At 45.8% G+C, this 18,304-nt stretch overlaps 1 protein-coding gene across 2 annotated transcripts; it reads right to left on the reverse strand.

Moving 5' to 3' along the window:
* Positions 1 to 6,563: 6,563 nt before the first annotated feature.
* Positions 6,564 to 14,864, reverse strand: HAND1 (heart and neural crest derivatives expressed 1). Of its 2 annotated transcripts, none has more exons than XM_039335722.1 (2): positions 13,932 to 14,864; positions 6,564 to 8,452 (listed from the first exon to the last, which is right to left on the reverse strand). In XM_039335722.1, exons 1-2 carry the CDS (start codon positions 14,541 to 14,543, stop codon positions 8,354 to 8,356), a joined length of 711 nt encoding a protein of 236 aa, XP_039191656.1. In that variant the 5' UTR covers positions 14,544 to 14,864; the 3' UTR covers positions 6,564 to 8,353. The 2 variants fall into 2 exon arrangements, with proteins under 2 accessions (XP_039191656.1, XP_039191655.1); XM_039335721.1 differs by having other exon boundaries at positions 6,566 to 8,455.
* Between the last annotated feature and the right edge of the window lie 3,440 nt (positions 14,865 to 18,304).

Genomic DNA, 18,304 nt, shown 5'->3' on the forward strand with positions numbered 1-18,304 from the left:
GCCCTGTATAGCAACCCTTTTCGTGGCATAAGGGGGCAATAGCCAGAAAACATTGTTTTCAATAATAATTTCAAATGCCTAGAACAGTCTCCCTCCAGCAATCAGGCTAAGTCCTGAAGACTGAATATTCCCAGAGGCTTCTCCGATTGTGTGCCATCCAGGACCGGATGCTATTCCTGGTTTTTTTTGCTGCAGGCTGTAGTTACCATTTGATGGCATTATATTATGGTTTGTTGTACAGTCAACCAGATGTTCAGACTGGATTTGGTATTTTTATCCACCAATCTAGTGTTTCCCAAGGACCTGGGGTAGACAGGTCCTTGAGATGTTTGATGGTGTTAATGGTATCCATTGCAGGATGCAAGCTGTTCCAGGTAAAGCTGCCTTTTTCAATTAACTGTATTATTATTTGAGTTCAAAGTTAGCTTATTTCCTGAAGATGCTTTAATATATGTTGTGTTGTAAATTACATGTTACATGGTGTGAGCTACGCTGAGTTTGATCAATTCAGCAGCATAAAACTTTAATGAACGAATGAATAAATAATAAATAAATAATTGGTTAATTAAAGTCATTGATCTTATACAGTAAGGTGCTATGGCATTAGGTGAGCGTCATAAAGGAGGAGTTGTTTAAAATTTAATCTCACTGATGTTAACAATGGCCTTTCCTTCTGCCATGTTTAAACCAGTCCCTTTAATTCTGAACCAACAAGTAATCTATAAACTGCAGCTCACTGCAGAGCTCAAATCTACCTGAAGGAAGAGAGCTGTATTCCCCCTCCCCTTCTCCAGTTTCTCAATACAGAATTAAGCAACATGGGTGGAGAAGATTGCTAAGATTTTGAGAAATGCCTTGACAAGACTTTAAACTGTGCAGGGATAAGTGTTGACATGATATAAGGCCAGGGTTAGCCTTTAGGATCAAAGAGGCACATCTCATATCCCTCTGCCCTTCTCCTGCATGAGGGAGAGGGAAAGGTAATTTTTCTTTCCTGTCTAACAACAACAAAAAAAAAACGTTTAAAGATCTTAAATAGTATAGGTAAGACTTTAAATACAACATTCAGTATTGTATAAAAGATTGTATAAAATACAGACTTTGGAGATCTTCTGATCCAACTCTCTTTTTGTGTGTGTGTGGGGGGGGACTGTTACTTGATTCAGCTTCCAATTAAGTGTGTAATTATCCTCTCCTGACATGCATTTTAACAAGTTTACTCAACAGGAGAAAGTATTTACAAATATTAGGCTTTTATCTCTTTTTGCCCTAATAGCATTGGTGTATAACCGTTAGATTCAGAAGGCCATTAAGGTCTGGTTTGTGCACTTTTACCACGAATGCAATTGGATTTTCTCTTACACTTTTCCCTTCTGGAAATGCATTTCAAACCACACGCTGAGTCCAGTTAGTCAGCCATCCATCTGATGCTACCACTAGATCAGTGGTTCTCAACCTGTGGGTCGGGACCCCATTTGGGGTCAAACGACCATTTCACGGGGATCGCCAAACCACGCTGTCCGCCATTTTTTCCCTTTTCCCTAGCTGTCCTACTCTCTCTTATTGGTGGCCACACCCACTTGGGGGTCACCACAACATGGGGAACTGTATTATGGGGTCACAGCATTAGAAAGGTTGAGAACCACTGCACTAGATGAATACACAGATGGTTGACCAATCACATTCAGCGTGTGGTCTTCAATGGAGCTACCTCTACATGGAGGGAAGCATGCAATGGGCTACCTCAAGGTTCTGTCCTGCGCCCTGGGCTCTTCAACATCTTTACAAATAATCTATACAAGGGGATTGAAGGAGCACTCATCAAATTTGCAGGTGATAGCAAGCTGGGGAGTAATGTTAATACTTTGGGAGATAGTCTCAAGATTTAGAAGGATCTTGACAGACTTGAGCATTGGGCCCTATATGGCAAAATGCAGTTCAGTGGTGAGTAAAGTAAGGTCCACACTTAGGCAGGAAAAAATCAACTGCATAGGTATGGAATAGGCAGTACCTGTCTGTGAGAGGACTCTAGGTATCCTGGACAACAGCTTAAGTATGAGCCAGTAGTATGCTACAGCTGCCAAAAAAGTCAATGCAATTCTAGGCTGCATCAACAGACTAATAGCATAGGATCATGAGAGGTGATAGTACCTCTCCATACTATACTACTACTAAGGCTACACTTGGAATAGTGTGTCCCGTTTCAATCACTATAATACAAAAAAAGATGCTGAGGCCTTACTCTGGAAAGAGTGCAGAGAAGAGCAACAAAGTTGATAAATGGTCTGGAGCAGGGGTAGGCAACCTTGGCTCTTTTATGACTCGTAGACTTCAACTCCCAGAATTCCTGAGCCAGCCATGGTCTGGAGGCTAAGCTGTATGAGGAACGGCTAAGGCAGTGGTTCTCAACCTTTCTAATGCCGCGACCCCATAATAGAGTTCCCCATGTTGTGGTGACCCCCAACCACTTATACATCACCGGGTGCCAGGGGTGTGGCCAAAGAAAAGGGGGGGAAATGGCAGACAGCCTGGTTTGGCGACCCCCGTGAAATGGTTGTTCGACCCCAAATGGGGTCCCGACCCACAGGTTGAGAACCACTGGGCTAAGGGAACTAGGTATGTGGATGAATGGTAGCTGTCTTCTAATACTTGAAGAGCTGTCACAGGGAAGAAGGATTCCATTTATTCTCCAAAGCTCCTGAGGGTGGGACAAGAAGCAATGGGTGGAAGCTTATCAGAGGGACACCCAACCTGGAACTAAGGAGAAATGTCTGCTAGAATAATTAGTCAATGGAGTAACTTGCCTTCCAAAGTTGTGGGTGCTAAGTCGCTGGAAGTTTTTACAAAAGACTGGACAACCATTTGTCCAGGATGGAATAAGGACCCCTTGGGTAGAGAGTTGGACTAGAAGACCTCCAAGATCCCATCCAGCCCTATGATTTTATTTCTATTTTTTTCTGCTCTCCCAGGTCTTTTGGGCCAGAACAAAGGATGCAGAATGTTGACTAGAACTGTAGAGAAACTTTTTCCAACTGGAAACATCGGCTGGGACTCCTAGACCAACTTGTGGAGAAGGTGCTCTTCTAGAGGAAAAATGAACATATACCTAACACTTCAAGGTGCAGCTTGTATATATTATCTCAATATAATCTGGAATTCATATGTTTCTCATACAAGGATACATCCAAGGGAGCAAAGGAACTAAAACTAAAAGAAACAGGCTTGCTTAAGGTGATCTACTGGTGTCTGAGCTGTTTTTTATTCATAGCTCAGCCATTAGACCATGCCAGTACTCACTGCCAGCTGGAAAACTCAAAATAGATCACCTTTTCTTTGGGGGAAGGAGAGAAAGAGGATGCTTCCTAGACCTGCAAGTGCTGAAGACCAAGTGATCAGTATCAGTACAAAGTGGCGATGTTCATTGTGCAAGTAATTTTTTCCCCCAAACTTATTTATTAAATCTATACCTTACCCAGCTCACTATCCAAAGTGACTCTGGCTGGCTTACAATATATAGGAGTGGCTCAAGGTTTATCTTTATGCCTGTCCTAACTTTTCAGCTCTTTTGTTTCTGCAGCTTTTACTGGTTAGTTGTTTTAGTAGTTTGCCATAAATGGCCTGTTTTTAAGATGCTTAGGACCTTTGTCACCCTCCCTCTAAGGCTGCTGTAGAGAAGAAAAATAACGGAGCAATAAACTGAGTAGGCACAGCAACAATTGGGCTTCTCACTTGAAAAGTACATCTGCCCACAGATTCTGTATCAGTTGGTTCCAGAATTTTTGAATTCCTTGAAAGTTTAGCCAATACATAATATTCATACTGATCTCCTGTATCTTAATATCTTTATGAATTCTCTTAAGGATTTACATTCCCAGCAATCCATATCACAGGAAGTTAGCAGCAACCTCACATCAATCCAATTAATGCACTAGCAGAAAACGTCTGAAGCGTGCTTACTTAATGCATTTGTACACCACTTTTGTATACTTTCACTTCTGAGCAGATCTGTATTTGCACCACTGGAAAATGAGTACAGTAGATTAAACAAATGTCCTGGTCTCCAGATATGATTCCAAATGATCAAGTAGGAAAAAAAAAAAAGACCACTACAGGTAGTCCTTGGCTTACAACCAGAACTGAGTCCAAAATTTCTGTTGTTAAATGAGACATTTGTTAAGTGAGTTTTGCCCCATTTTACAACTTTTCTTGCCACAGTTGTTAAGTGAATCACTGCAGTTGTTAAATTAGTAACACAGCGAATCTGCCTTACCCCCATTGACTTTGCTTGTCAGAAGGTCGCAAAAGGGGATCACTTGACCCCAGAATACTGCAACTATCATAAATATGAGTCATGTGCCAAGAAGCTGCAATGGTCGTAGGTGTGAGAAATGGTCATAAGTCACTTTTTCTAGTGCCGTTGTAACTTTGAACAATCACTAAATGAACTGTTGTAAGTCGAAGATTACCTGTACACAGAAAGAACATGATAATCGCAGTTAGGCACCTTAATGGCTGTTATAATCAGACCTAGCCATCTTAATGTTTGTATCGAGGTTATTATTTTTTTTTACAAAGTTTTCTTGGGTTGGACCAAGTAATGCATGTTTAAAGTGGCTGTATGACTTTCCAGGGAAATGGTAGACTTGCTACGTAGGGAAAAGTATTCTCCCTTTATGGAAAAGTACTGAACTAATGTCCAACAAGTTTCTGAAAGCTAGGAATCCAGTGGAAATCCTCATTAGCCTTACTCCAGTGGCAATTTCCTCACTACAAGCTTACTTTTCATAAGCCCCACTCACCCTCTACACACACACTCATTACAAAGCTGTATCTTGGATTCTCAGCAGTCCCAATGCAATGATCACTCCAAAGGAGAAGTTTCACATTGGACCTGGCTTCATCTTCCTCTAACCCTGGATAGATGCATGATTGGGTAGGTGGGGGTTAGGCAGAGTCTGATGCAAAACACAAAAAAGGCAACCACCTACACTCTTCTTGACATTTCTTTGGAAAACAATAGGAAGACTTTCCTGAGCCCTGTTGACACCGTGGTTAGAATGCAGTATTGCAGGCAAACTCAGCCCACAGTCTGGAATTTGGGGCTCAAGGTCGACTCAAGGTCGGTAAAATGAGGACCCAGATTGTTGGGGACAAATTTCTGACCTTGTAAACCACCCAGAAGGTGCTGTGAAGCACTATGGGGTGGTATATAAATTTAAGTGCTGTTTCTATTGCTTTAGCTCTCTGAATCTGGAAGGTTCTTGGCTGGGAAAAGCCATGATAGATAATAGATTACATGTAACAGTTATGCACATGTAGTCAGCATTTGAGTGGCATCAAATGTCTGTATCTAAAGTTAGAGGCAACTGCTATTGTTTGAGGTCTGGTGCCTGAAAGTTTGTGGCAAATATGATGATGCATTTCCAAGTGCCTGTAATGTTAACTCTTGATCACAGAACAAGAGCTGCCAATCAACCAAGCAGCTGCAATGGATTTCCTGAGGAGGCTGAGCAGAATACAAGAAAGCAGATGCTGACTGGGGACGAGGGGAATAGTAGCCCAATACTGTAGGTCCGAGCTAGGAAAGGATGATTTAGAATGAAGAAAATAAAAACCCTTTAAGAAATTATTAATGTAACAGAATGCCATGATGCTGCAAGACTAAAAATATGTTCAAGTTCCTGAACTTTGGTCCTGGCAAAACTTTAATGCAAAGTTTTATATTATAATCGATGTATATTCTAATTTCCACCATTTGTGCCACGCACTGTGGTGGTGGGAAGAAAACAACTGAGGTTATGGAACCAATTATATAAAACTGTTGTTGTTGCATGAATTAATTTAGTTTTTTCTAGAAACACAGGATTGAATTAACTGCATGAGAGTCAGTCAGTCTATGATGTCAATAAATCAGGAGTCTATTAGCACCAGTCATTTTTAATAGTCCAGGCAAGTTGATGGGATTCTAGTTGCCCATTGTTACATAAGGGTAATCTAATGTGACAAACTCTATATTAACCTATTGGTTCCTCTAGAAATCCTAAACATCTCTCCTACTGAAATCACTTTAAATTCTTTTCATTTCATTGAGATACATTTAAGCATTTGCTTCAATGTGTGTCAAATAGCTTAGACTAAACCATGCTTAACTTAATGTTGGTTGTGTTAAAACTGCAAGAGAACAACTCAAAAGCCTCTTTATGTGCTAACATTTAAGGAGGCTGTGAATCAGGGTCTGTGTGATGTCTGTCTGGTGGGGGGGCAGAGGGTTGCTGCCTAGGGCTTTCAAAAAAATACCGCTAGGTCTGCAAACTATCAAGCAACTATAAACATTTTCCTCCATAGGACTGTTGTATGTGCTTAAGATACCAAGCTGGCATTTAATAAAATCAATAAATATGAAGCATTTTTTTAAATATTACGCTTCTTTCAAATAAATCTGTGTTCTGTACTGTATATATCTGTGTAAATATAATTGACATCCTATTTATTTCTTTGAAATACCTCAGCCTCACGTTGCTAGATAGTTTATAGTAGCATAAAAATAGGTGCATCAGTCACTGAGGAGGAAGAGAAGGAGTTGTGCTGACAACCTGCGCAAATTTTGCAAACCCATTTCTTTAAGTTAGTTTGGCTTTGGCATCTTTATGGCTTCCTCCCCTGCTCCTTGAAACTAACCAAGCTTTCTTGTATAATTGGGATTTCCTGGTTCCCCAATAAACACCCTAGGAATTAAGGCCAGGCCTAACCTGAGGCTTGCCTTTCTGTACCCCAACAACAAGTCATGAGAGAAGGGAGAGAGGCGAGGTGGTGTGTTGTTTTTTTTCCATAAAGCTTTTCTTTATTATTATTATTATTATTAATATTTTAAAATCCTCATAAATACTTGACTTGGCAAACCTGTCTCTTAGGAAGTGGTCATACAGATTTGAGGTAGAAAACCCGGTACAATGTATCAAATTCACTCACATAGGTAGTTTAAATACATCCAACATAAAAAACAACAACGGGGATGAGAGTGGGCGGTGAGGGAGGGAGGGAGAGCAAAAAACGGGGAGGGAGAAAGGAGGACTTCGGTGTATTGCTTATTTACATGTTTTCAAAGCACTAAGCACAGTCCAGCCAAAGGGAAGCATGGTTATGCCCCATGGATTTCAACGGGAGGATTATAGTAATGTGCTTAACTCTTCTGCTGAAATCAATGGGAGGTTAGAAAGTGCTTAACTGTGGCCGAGCGGGCACGTTTCCCGCCTCCTTCAGAAAAGCGGGAACCCCCGAGCCGTTCCCGCCACCACGCCCAGATCCAAATCTCAGATGGGCGACGGCGCCAGTTTTAGCTGGATCGGCTTCAGAACCGAGAGCCTCTGACTAGAACCTTCTGCGCCGAGGCGCTGGCGCTGCAGGAAGGGCCGAGGAGAGCCGGGAACGGGCGCGGGTGCCCAGAGTCTTCCCCTACCTGGGCCCGCCGAAGCGAAAAGGGGCGATCCTCATCATGAGCGAGCGGCGCGGCCAGTGGCAGCAGGGGATGATGGGAGGGAAGGTTGCCGCGGTGACGAAATGTGGGGGGAGCTGTTTGGATCGCTGTTTGGCGAAATCCAGGGACAGGCGAAGAGCAGCCCTGTTGCTTGACGAGGAACGGCGGTCCCGCGTTGCGCCCCCCCCTTCTCCCTTCCTTCCGAGGATAGGTTGCCCAGGCGGCTTTTCCGTTGCTCATTGGAGTCCTCGCCTTCTCCAAGCACGGAAATCAGCGGCGTCCAAGAAATCCAAGCAGGTCGTTGGAAAGTCACTCCTCCGCCTCCATCCACTCTTTTAGGGCTGTGAGGTTTCCTTGTTTTGTTTTGCTTTGTTTTAAAGGAGGGAGATCGGCTCTCGCGCTTGGGCCATCCCGAATCGCTATTCAGATGTTCCCCAATCCCCGAAAGAGTTAACACGCTGAGGACGACGCACCCTGGTACCGACAAATTTAAAACAGGGAGGGGAAGGGGGAAGACACAAACGCTTGGCTCTCCGACGAGGTTCCCAGAAAGTAGAGAGTTGCACGGACAGTGAAGCACGTGTGTATGAACGGGTTCGGATCCGAGTCCAGCCAAGGCGTTGCAGGCTAGTTTTCGGCCTCCCCCTCCTCCTTCTCCTCTTGTAGGGTTATAGTATTCTTCACCGCGGCTCCGACATTGCACAGGCCCTCCGACGTTTCGAAAGCAAATGAAGGGAAGAGCCGCACGGCTGCTCTTTGGCGCGGCAGGAACGAGGAAGAAGGCGAGATGCGAAGAGCCCCGCAGGGCCGTCCCGTCGGCTTCGGTTCGCGACCGCAGTTGTTCAGATTCTTCTTCGTCGCAGCAGGAACTCCACAGGGTCATTGATTCAGTTCCAGCGCCCAGACCTGCTGAGGCCACCCAGTCCTGCCCTTAAGCCTTTTTTCGCCTTGACCTAAAGCATGAGAATATCCCACGGGCTGCTGCAGAAAAGTGAAGGGGGGGGGGGAGGAGAGAGAGGGAAGAAAAAAACACAGTTATTTTAAAAGAAAACTTCACCATGATTATCAGGAGCGGGAGTCGCAGGGATGGAATACAAGAAAAAGCGATGCGTCTTACTAAGTCTTACTAAGTCCAGGCAATGGAAGGCATTTAAGTCCAGGCTTAACTCCGCGCAGAGGCTAATCGTCTTTAATCATAACCCCGCAGCCTCGCCCGTTGCACCTTAGCAGCCCACAAAGACAAGGCGGTGCCTGATTGCGTTTTGGTTACCAGATGCCTCTGTTTGCAAATTTCCTTCGAGAGGCTGTAAATAAGAATCCAGCCTTCTCCCGCTCTTTTGGAGTATTAGATTATCAAGCGGAAGGCAATAAATTCCTTGCCTTTATTAACTGCCTTTTTATAAATATCGAAGGCCCTGTTTGGTAAACGCAACCGGCCCTACTAAATTATGTTCGTTATGGGCCTCTAATTGCCAAGGCGGTTTCAGTAAAAGTTTGGGCAACAGCACTGAATAAATAAATAAGAAAGTTTATACAGGCTCTTGGAAAATGTAAACGCAGAATGTTGAATATGTTTAAGTTTTTAAAAGAAAAAGCTTATTTTTAAACAACTCATTTGCTGGATTTTGAAACGTGCCTTTTCAGTCCTTTCTTCTCCCTTATCTTTTTTCCAAAGGTAATACAAGAGACCCAAAACTGAATATAGTTCATTTAAAAGGGGGGGAGGGGAGATACTTCTCACCTCAATTTGGAATCCAGACCTTGGGGTCCCCTAATGGACAACTGACAGTTTCGGTATGTGTGTACATAAAACACTATAGTACTATATACAGCGTATATAAATAATATACACACAAACGGGGTGAAAGAGCGTCTCTGCATAATTGTATGAACTTTGATTAGTGCAATCTCAACAACAGGCAACACAGACTTTCAAAATCTTCAAACTTGATGCTTGTACTAGAATCTCATCCTCCTCAGTCTGCCGTGTTGTAGTAAAAGGAAAAGGTTGGATCCTTGCCTCTCATGTCCGGGGTCAATGTCTGCATTTTCACCATTCCGGCAGAGCCATAGACAGCTGTAGACACTGGGCAGAACACAGTTTAGCAAAACACGGGACCAGGGTCTGTTTTGTTTAACGGAGGGAAAAAAAAGAAATCAAATCAAATCCGCAGAGAGCTTCGACTATTGTTTTGCTTGGAAAGGCTCCACTCTTGTGATCATATAAATGTTGGTCGCAAATTGCAATGTGGTATATGTATATGTGTGTGTGGGGGGGGAGAGAGATTTTCCAGAAAAACATACCAGCCGGGCAGCATTTAAAACGAAAAAGAAAAAAAAAAATCCATGCAGGGAACTTTGGAAGAAATTTGAAACGTTTAATCTCCTTTGAAGCACTAAAACGGGTCCTTCAGCGGGGAGTTTCGGCCGCGCAGAAGAAACCACGCAAAAAGGTTGAAGAGGATACAATGACTTAAGAAGTACAAAAAACGGTAAATGATTATCAAGGCCCAAAAATCTAGATTTGGCCAAAAGAGCTTCAGGGATTGGAGTACATCTTATTTCCTCCTCCCCCCCCCCCCATGTTAAATCTGACAGTTTTCCGGCTTCGGACTCCATCCATCAATCTGCCTTCCCACCCTCAGTAAAAGTGGGTCCTTTCTTTACGAAAAGCGCGGGAGAAAAAAAAAAACATTTCGCCAGCTGTCAAAGGAGCCGGAGCTTTGGAGTTTTAAGTCTTCTCTTACCCGTCTTATTCGGCGTGGGCTCAGGCCGAGCCTAGCCCGACTTAATTCCGCGCAAGCAAGCAAGCAAGCGACACAGCAACGCCGCCTCCCTTCCGAGTGTTGTGGCGTCTTACTGGAGAACAGGGGTCAACGCTGGGAGCTTTCCGACTAACCGAAGCCGCATATAATCCCTAGTATTTCCGGCCCAGGTGCATTTGTACGCTGGCTGTTTCTGCATCGCAGGATGGCAGGCAATGGCTAGCAAAGGCTACGCTTTGACTGGCCAAATCTGCTGGATCATAAATCCTAGCTCTCTCCGTTTTCTGCCCTGGGGTGAAGGGAAAAAAGCACTGCCCTGAAAAAAAATGTGTGGAGTTGGAGCTTCCAAGAGAGAAAGAGAAAAGGGGACGCTTTGTGGCAGCCTCTCGGGGACCTCACCCCGTTCTCTTCGACATTTCCCCTCCATTTCCGTCCCGTTTCTCCACCTCTCTAAAACATCGGCATCACAGTCCCCTCTCCGGCTCCACGGGTTTACGGGGGCTGCAATTTTGAACAGAATTCGTACCCAAAGAAGTCACCTCGCATGGGGTGGGGGGGTGGGAAGTGATGCTCGCCTTCCCCAAAAGGGAGAAGACTTCGGGCGCGCAGGCAGGCGGCGATCAGGCGCTTATCAACCCCCTCGCAGAGGTCATCTCGCCCAAAAGTGCCTTTGGGCAAAAAGACTTGGCGGCTCAGGAGTTGCCGGCTAGGGCTCCCGCTTTTGCCTCGCTTGAGCGCGGGGATGTCAGATGCTCCGCGCGGGAAGGCCAGGGCTGGACCGGCTCCGGCCTCTCCACCGCCGGTCGTGAGGAAGGAGGCGGCGTCTTTGCCCCCCCCTCCCCCCGTGTGGGCAGAAAAAGTAGCCTGGTCCCGCTACCGCAATTTGGAAGATCCGGTTCCTCGTCGAGGGGAATTCATGCACGGAAGCGCCGCTCGGTTCCAGCCAAGGCTGCGCACCAGCCCCTCCGCTCTAGCCGGACCGCCGCGAAACCCGGAGCGCTTCGGCTTTCCCGAAGGGCAGCGAGGGGGAAAGACCTGAGGCGGAGGGACCGGGGCAGTCGCGTTTTGGGCAGCCCGAAATCTAATGAAGTAAGGCGAGACGGAGAACTTGTAGCGGACAGGGAAAAGAAGTCCGGGTCCCCGTAACCCTCTGCCCGGGGCTTCCCGGCTGATCCCACGGAGCGGATTTTACTGCAGAGCAAGCGGATGCTGGACTGGGGCCGGAAGTGGGGTTCGCGCAATACGCTCATCTAGATTTAACTAGATTTTCAAGTTTTGTACAACGTAGTGAATATTGAATAGTAAACTAATGGCCCGGGCTGATTTGGCAGTATGAGATCCACTGGTAGTGCATTCATCCACTGCAGAATCACTTCTATGACGCAGGACTCAAGGGGACCTTCAGTCTCTCCTTTGAAGATATTCCTTGCCACTGCTCCACGTTTAACCCAGAGGGCCTGACAACCCTACATTCTTGAGCCACCCTTTTCACTAGGTGGGAGCTGTAGCTTAACGCTGCTGAAGAACCTGAAGAACCGTCTTGGCCCTTGAAGGGACTGGTGCTGCAGAGCCTTCGGTGCCTAAGGAGGTTACTTGAAACCATCAAGAGGTCGGGAATTTTTGTATGCATCTTAAGGAAACCAAAGTCTTCAGATTGAGAGTCAAAACCAAAAACCTGCCAGGACTGAAACTGAGCATCTTTGCCTGTTGAATGCCCACAGAAATATTGCTGGTTGCAGAAATATTCCTTCATAGACAAAGGAAATTGGAGAAGAGAGTCTCTGTGGCCTTGTTCACACAACAAAAGCTTAATCAGAGCTAAAGACTTAAATGTGGTGAAAAAAATGCATTCCCAAATTTCTTATTTTAATATGATAATATGTTGCAGGAATCCAGATCCACCAGCTATTTTATAATCCAAAATACTGTAGGAAATTATTAATTCAATAACTATGTTAAACCAAATATATGGACCTTCTGTCCCTTTGGCTTTCCTTTCCCACTTACAGACTTTTCACTCAGTGAATATCTCCCAGCTACAGCATTCTTCAATTGAAGAAGAACTTTTCTTTTTATTCATGCCACATGAAAGGTAAGTAGGGGGCACAGGATTGGCCTCCGTTAAAAAAATAAAGCATTCCAAGATCATTAGAATGCTGAAGTATATTCACTTGGAAGTTAGTTCATTGGGTTTTCTATTGTATGTTCAAAACTTTCAAAAATAAAAATGTGTGAGAGAGTGAGCTTTATTCTGGTTTTATAGGACTGTAGATGCCTTGTATGGTCTGTGTTGACCCAATCCACTTAAAACAGATCAAATAAAGACCTAGCAGTTGTATTTGATAAATGTAGTAAATGTTAAGATTAGTGTCAATTTTTAATGTTTGGCTTTTTGGACAAACCCAGTCTCCTTTTGTGTTAACCTGATATATGTGTACTCACAATTAAATAACTACCTTATTTATGTAGCTGGTTCCCATATCACCAAACAATACTACCAACCACCTCCAAAGACACAGACTGCCCCTTCTCCTGAAACTCCAGGGATCTGACATCTTTTATTATTGGATAATAAAGCAACTCTACAGTTGCTCATTTGCAAAAATTTCATATAAATTGACCACAGTATCATTTGGATGGCCACTAAAATTTCATAGTGTTTACTTTCAAACTACAGCACAGGAATGGTGGGGTGCTAAGTATCTTTACAAAATTCTCATGTTGTTAAATAAAAAAAAGCTTGGTTTGCAAAACACAATGCATCTCAAATAAGCATTTTGGATTAACATGCTTGTGAACAATTATCTAAGCACCAGTACTATTCAGACACAGCCACCACTACTGCAATAGAAACCTCTGGCTGTCTATGGAGATTCTCAATCATCCAGATCATGGTTGTCCCAAAGGTACTTTTTCCAAAAGGCAACTGGACTGTGTGGGGTTTTTTCTCTCCTTTGAAAATGTTTCATTTTTCATCCAAGAAGCTTTTTTCAGTTCTTTGAAAGCAAAAGATTTGTAAAGGAAAGAAGAAGAGAAAAACAAAACAAAACAAGAAAGTCCAGTAATTTTTCGGAAAAAGCATCTTTGGGGAATCTATAGGTGGATGGTGCCAAACCAGTTGAAGATGGGCAGGAAGCATATGCTGACATTTCCATCTCAGAAGCATCACATGGGAAATAACAAAAGGGATCCCACTTTTTTTTTTTTAAAAAAAACCCACATATTAACGTTGTTGTTTTAAAACAATGTATGTCTAGTGCCGTTCCACTGCCAAAGTGTTACTTGAGATTTTAGTTCTTTCAAAGAGTAAGCAAACTTTCTAGCTTTGTCTAACAAGCCCAGGGGATCAGATCTGGAAGTTTGGGAGGCCTCTTAAATCAAGGAATGAATGCAGAGGTGCTCCTGCACACGTGTCAAGTTCCCCGCTACCCGAGGACACACCCCAAGTGCTGAGGCGAGGATGCCTGCGGAGCTTTTGGCAAACCGCGACTTGTTTATGCGCTGTTTTGACGTGTGAGATGAGGTATCCACGTTCTGACTTACAATTAAGGACACGAGCTCATCTAAGCATATACAGAGTGCCGGCCAAAGTCTGCGCCTGCCGATCCTAGAAAACGCCCTCCCCTCCAAAGCTCCGCGTGAGCACCAAACATCCCCCCTCCCCCATCCCGCCCACAACCCCGGATTCTCACCGGCTGCTCGCGCTTCCTCTTGGCATCGCGGGGCTCGGCCTTCTTGAGCTCGGCCTTGAAGCCCTCGGCGGCCGGCCCGTCCTTGGCGAGCACCTCCATGAGGTAAGCGATGTAGCTGGTAGCCAAGCGCAGCGTCTTGATCTTGGAGAGCTTCGTATCGGCCGGCACGTTGGGGATGCACTCGCGCAGCTCGGCGAAGGCGCTGTTCAGGCTCTCGGTGCGTCGCCGCTCCTTGCGCGGGGCTCCAGGCGCGGGGCCGGCCCGCCGTCTCCCCGCCAGGCGCCCGCCCAGCTCCGAGGGGCTGCTGCCGTAGGACGAAGAGGGCGAAGCCGAGGAGGTCAGCCCGGCCGCAGCACACACCAGTTCCGGCGGCGGCAGCGGCGGCTGAGGCGGCGGAGACAGCTCGGCCGACGCTGCACTCAACAGCCAGCCCTGCGCGAAGGGTCGGTCGGACGCTGCGGCGGCCGCGGCCGCGGCCGTAGCCGCCGAGAAACATCGCGCAGGGGGCGGCGGCGGCGGGGGCGGCCCGAAGAGAAACGGCTCGTGGAGCAAAGCGCTGTGCGGGTGATGGTGCGGGTGCGGGTGGCCCTGATAGCTCCCCACCACGTTCATGGCGAGTGCCTGGCGCTACGAAGCCATGGGCGGACGGCGGGCCCCTGGGCGCCTCCACACCAGTCCCCGACCGGTTAGCCACTCCGCGCCGCTTCGCTCGCCGTCTCGGCCTTCCTCGGTCCCTTCGCTCCGCTCGGCCTTTATACAGCGGAGGGCTTTTGATGTCACGCAGGGGAGGGGAAGGGAGGGGGGATAGGCGCGCGCACGCACGCACGGACGCACGGACGCACGTAAGCGTCCTGGCGGCGGCGAGGTGCTCAGCCTGAAGCCGGACTCCCGGCCTGGCCCATCCGCCGGATCTTTGCAAACGAGGCGTTCCGTGTCCTCTTCAACCCCCCCCCCCCATTCCCGGTCTGTGCGGACTGCGGCGCAAAGCGCAAATCCGAGTTCCGAGATTCTTCGGAGTCACCTTCGAAACTCTTGCCTTCCGGAGACCCCTCCGGGCAGAGACTCCATACTAGAATCAGCCTGGCCGGCTTTAGCGCCAGTGGGTAGTTAGAGGCTTCTCCGCCTCCTCCTCTCTGTGTTGGAGACCGAAACTCGTTTGTCCCCAGCCTGACGTTAAGGGTTTGGTGGGATCGTTGCCCTCGCTCCCGTTATCGGCTCTCTTCGCGGTGGAACCGCCAGCATCGCCGCTCCCTGCCACTCCTCGAAGGCCGCGCTGAGCCTGATCAAGGGGCCAGAAACCGCCTCTGCTTCTCGGCTGGAAGGCCCTTCGACGACCCAAAGCTGATCGGCAGAGCGGAGGCATCGGCCGTGCTGCTTCCTACCGAAGCGCGCTTTCCTCGCGAGGCAGGCTGCTCTTCTTTTGTAAGGACATTTTTTTCAACAGTCCGGCTCCATCGAGGCTTGGGCTGTCTCTTCCAGAGAAGTAGGCTGTGATCACAATCTAAGAGGGATATAAGTTGCCCCAGTACCCACTGCAACGAAGTAATAATAAAAGGCGAGACAAGGTTGTTCTAACCTGCAGGAATTTAATACTGTAGACTACTTGTTTATTTTTTTTCAACTCTCAGTTATCCCCGAAATCAATCCACGTCTACATCCGATAAAGATGGTTGTATTTAGAGACAATCTAATTTCACTATTTTATAAACGCAAGGGGAGGGGGATATTTTAAATATCCCCAATTAGTAGCCCGTATATATTCCATATTTCTGTCTTCTTAAAATATTTTGATTTTGTGTGGGAGAGCTTTCCACCAGATCTGTACAGTACTTTGGTCGAGGTGACTCTTCCAAGTTATGCAGTACAGGTTGAGGCTTTATCCTTACTGTCAATGGGACTCTGTTGCCTTACCTTTTAGGTGAGGAAAATGCATTTCTTATTACTCCTAATCTAATCTGAGCCTGGAATTTTCCTCTTCCAGCCATTCGGAAGAAGGAGGGGTTATAATTTGGACTGGAAGAAGTTTGTAAACATGAGGTGAAAGCCACCGTGTTCACTCTGAAAAGAGGGAGAGAAAATCAATGGCTATGTTAAGAGATTATTTTTATTAGTGCAATGGAAGGTTTAAATGTTAATGTGCAAGTTTTTAGGGACCCAAGCATTTTTCTTCAAGGGATAATCTTTGTTACCCTGCAAATATTAGATTTATGGTGCAATTATCTGCCCATTTTCTTATTGTGGATGGGGAAAAAGCTCAGCTGGACTTTGAGTAGTTCTCCGTGGAACTGCCCTGATGAAGGGCAATGGCAGACAACAAGGTAGGCAGTATTCGAATATTAATGCTCTTGCTCTGTATAATTCTGGTGCCTTGTATGGAGTAGAGAATAAACATTGAAAACAAACCAACACCGACAACGTAATTTTAGTGGAGCGCTTTTAGTCAATTTTATTAGAAATGAAAAATCAGGCTGTGAAATTGGTAAACCATTCAGACAACACACTAAGCACTTTGCTTATAATCGGACTGAGCACATACTTATTACAGCCTGCATTTTCTCCATATGAATCATTCCTGTTACAAAGACGTAACTGACTAGAAAGAAACCTATAATACTGTACACGGCAGTCAGAAATAAATCTAATTACAATCAAAAAGGTACTTCCTGTAATGGGGGTTCAGACATTACAGTAGAAAAATCCAGACTGGAACATATTTTAATGTGAAATTTGGAAGATTCCCTGAATCACTCTTTATTCCTGGCATTCTGGACTGAAATAAAGTGGGTTTATAGCAGATCTGAATTTGTTTTCTAGGTAAGTGAAATTGTCTTGTGCAAGGAGTTTCTGTGCCTGAATGTCACTGTTTAGAATTCTCTGTGGATCAGCCATACTCCTTCTCCAATCACTGATGAAGTTTTCTATTAAAAACAGACTAGGAGAATGAGAGAAAGAGTGTGTGTGAGTGAGTGTGTGTGTGTGTGTGTGTGAGAGAGAGAGAGAGAGAGAGAGAGAGGGAAATCAAGTTTGAATGAAAGAATGATTAAATGGATCTGTAATCAGTCCACCCACCCCACCCACCTCTAACTTTCATTTGCCTGCAGCAAGTTTATTTTTCTAGGCTGGTGGACTTTTGTTTTTATTTTTTTCTGCTGGAGCACTAAGAAAGCCATTGCATTCTGTTTTCTGGACCAGCTTCCAACAGAATGCAATGGCTGTATCTCCATTTGAAGTGATAAAGCTCTCTTCTCCAACTACAGAAGCCCACCAGATGCATTGATTCATCACTCCTACTAGCTCTTTTAACAATGGGGTGTCCTCAGAAGGGCATTGGGATTGTCAAAATAATAAGACTGGTCTCAACCCAATATTTCTGGAGGAAACTGCATTGCATTGCATTCTGCTTTCAGTGGCGCTTGGTCACCATCACTATTATTCCATTTGCTTGTCCTCCGGAAAAAATGAAGTGTGCGCTGGTTGAGGATCATGGTAACTGTAATCCAATGTGATTACAGTTGATTGTGATTGGAGAAAAATATTCCAATAGCACAGGCATTAGAAAAAAGAGAGATACAAATCTGCTGATAGATCACCGAAAAGATGATTTCAAACACATCCTACCCCAGAACAGTTAACAATGAAAGCCAAAAAGATTAGTCGGAAGTAGGGTTCTGAGATGAAGAAAAACAGGTCAGACCCTTAATGTTTTGACTGGTGGTCCTCTCTTCCCAGACTTTGGGGGGGGGGGGAAGTGTCCCGAGTCTCCTCGGATTTGGAAATATGTCTTTCCATCTCCTGAGAGGCTGGTTCCTATAGCGATTGGGAGCTTCTTCTACCTTCGGAGCCCGTCTTCAGTCCCGACCCTTTTAACACTTGAGCAAAGAGACAGGAAAAGAGCAGCCGGATACAATTCGCAGGGCAATTTTTCTAGTCAATAAGGACATTTACCTTTTGGAGAGTATCCAAATAGGCGAGCAAGCTCCACCCCAGTTTTCAAAGCTTTGCTCCCCCCCCGTCCCCCGCCAGCCCTACCCGCTGCTCTCCTTTGCGCTCCCCATTAATAAGATGCTATATATATATAAACAATTATATTCAAAACCTGAGCCTGGGAGTCACAATTGACTCGCCTGGCGCTGTCTCTTCGGGATATTTTCCTTCTCCCCCCCTTATGTTTCCCCCGTGATTCCCTCCCCCCAAGCCACCGCTAGATCTCAGAAGACGTCGCTTCGAGGAAGGCGAAGCGCAGTGAAATTCGTTTTCCTGGTTCGGAGCGCAGGGACAGCCGAGCGAAGCGGCGCACCTTCGCCGCTGGCCTACCCAATTCTCAGTTCCACTCTCGCCTCCTCCCCCCTCCACCTCGGCACGTTCCTGTCTGG

This window comes from Crotalus tigris, unplaced genomic scaffold (genome assembly GCF_016545835.1).
Source record: "Crotalus tigris isolate CLP2741 ecotype Arizona unplaced genomic scaffold, ASM1654583v1 scf7180000017658.5313226, whole genome shotgun sequence".
In the NCBI taxonomy this organism is placed as follows: Eukaryota; Metazoa; Chordata; class Lepidosauria; order Squamata; family Viperidae; genus Crotalus; species Crotalus tigris.

What these genes read in the sequence shown, in the direction of transcription:
- HAND1 (XM_039335721.1), bottom strand. Translation starts at nt 14,543, where the DNA reads ATGAACGTGGTGGGGAGCTATCAGGGCCACCCGCACCCGCACCATCAC. An exon ending in AGAGGAAGCGCGAGCAGCCG is followed by an intron (nt 8,456 to 13,931) that starts GTGAGAATCCGG and finishes ACTTTTCTGCAG; the next exon opens with CAGCCCGTGGGATATTCTCA.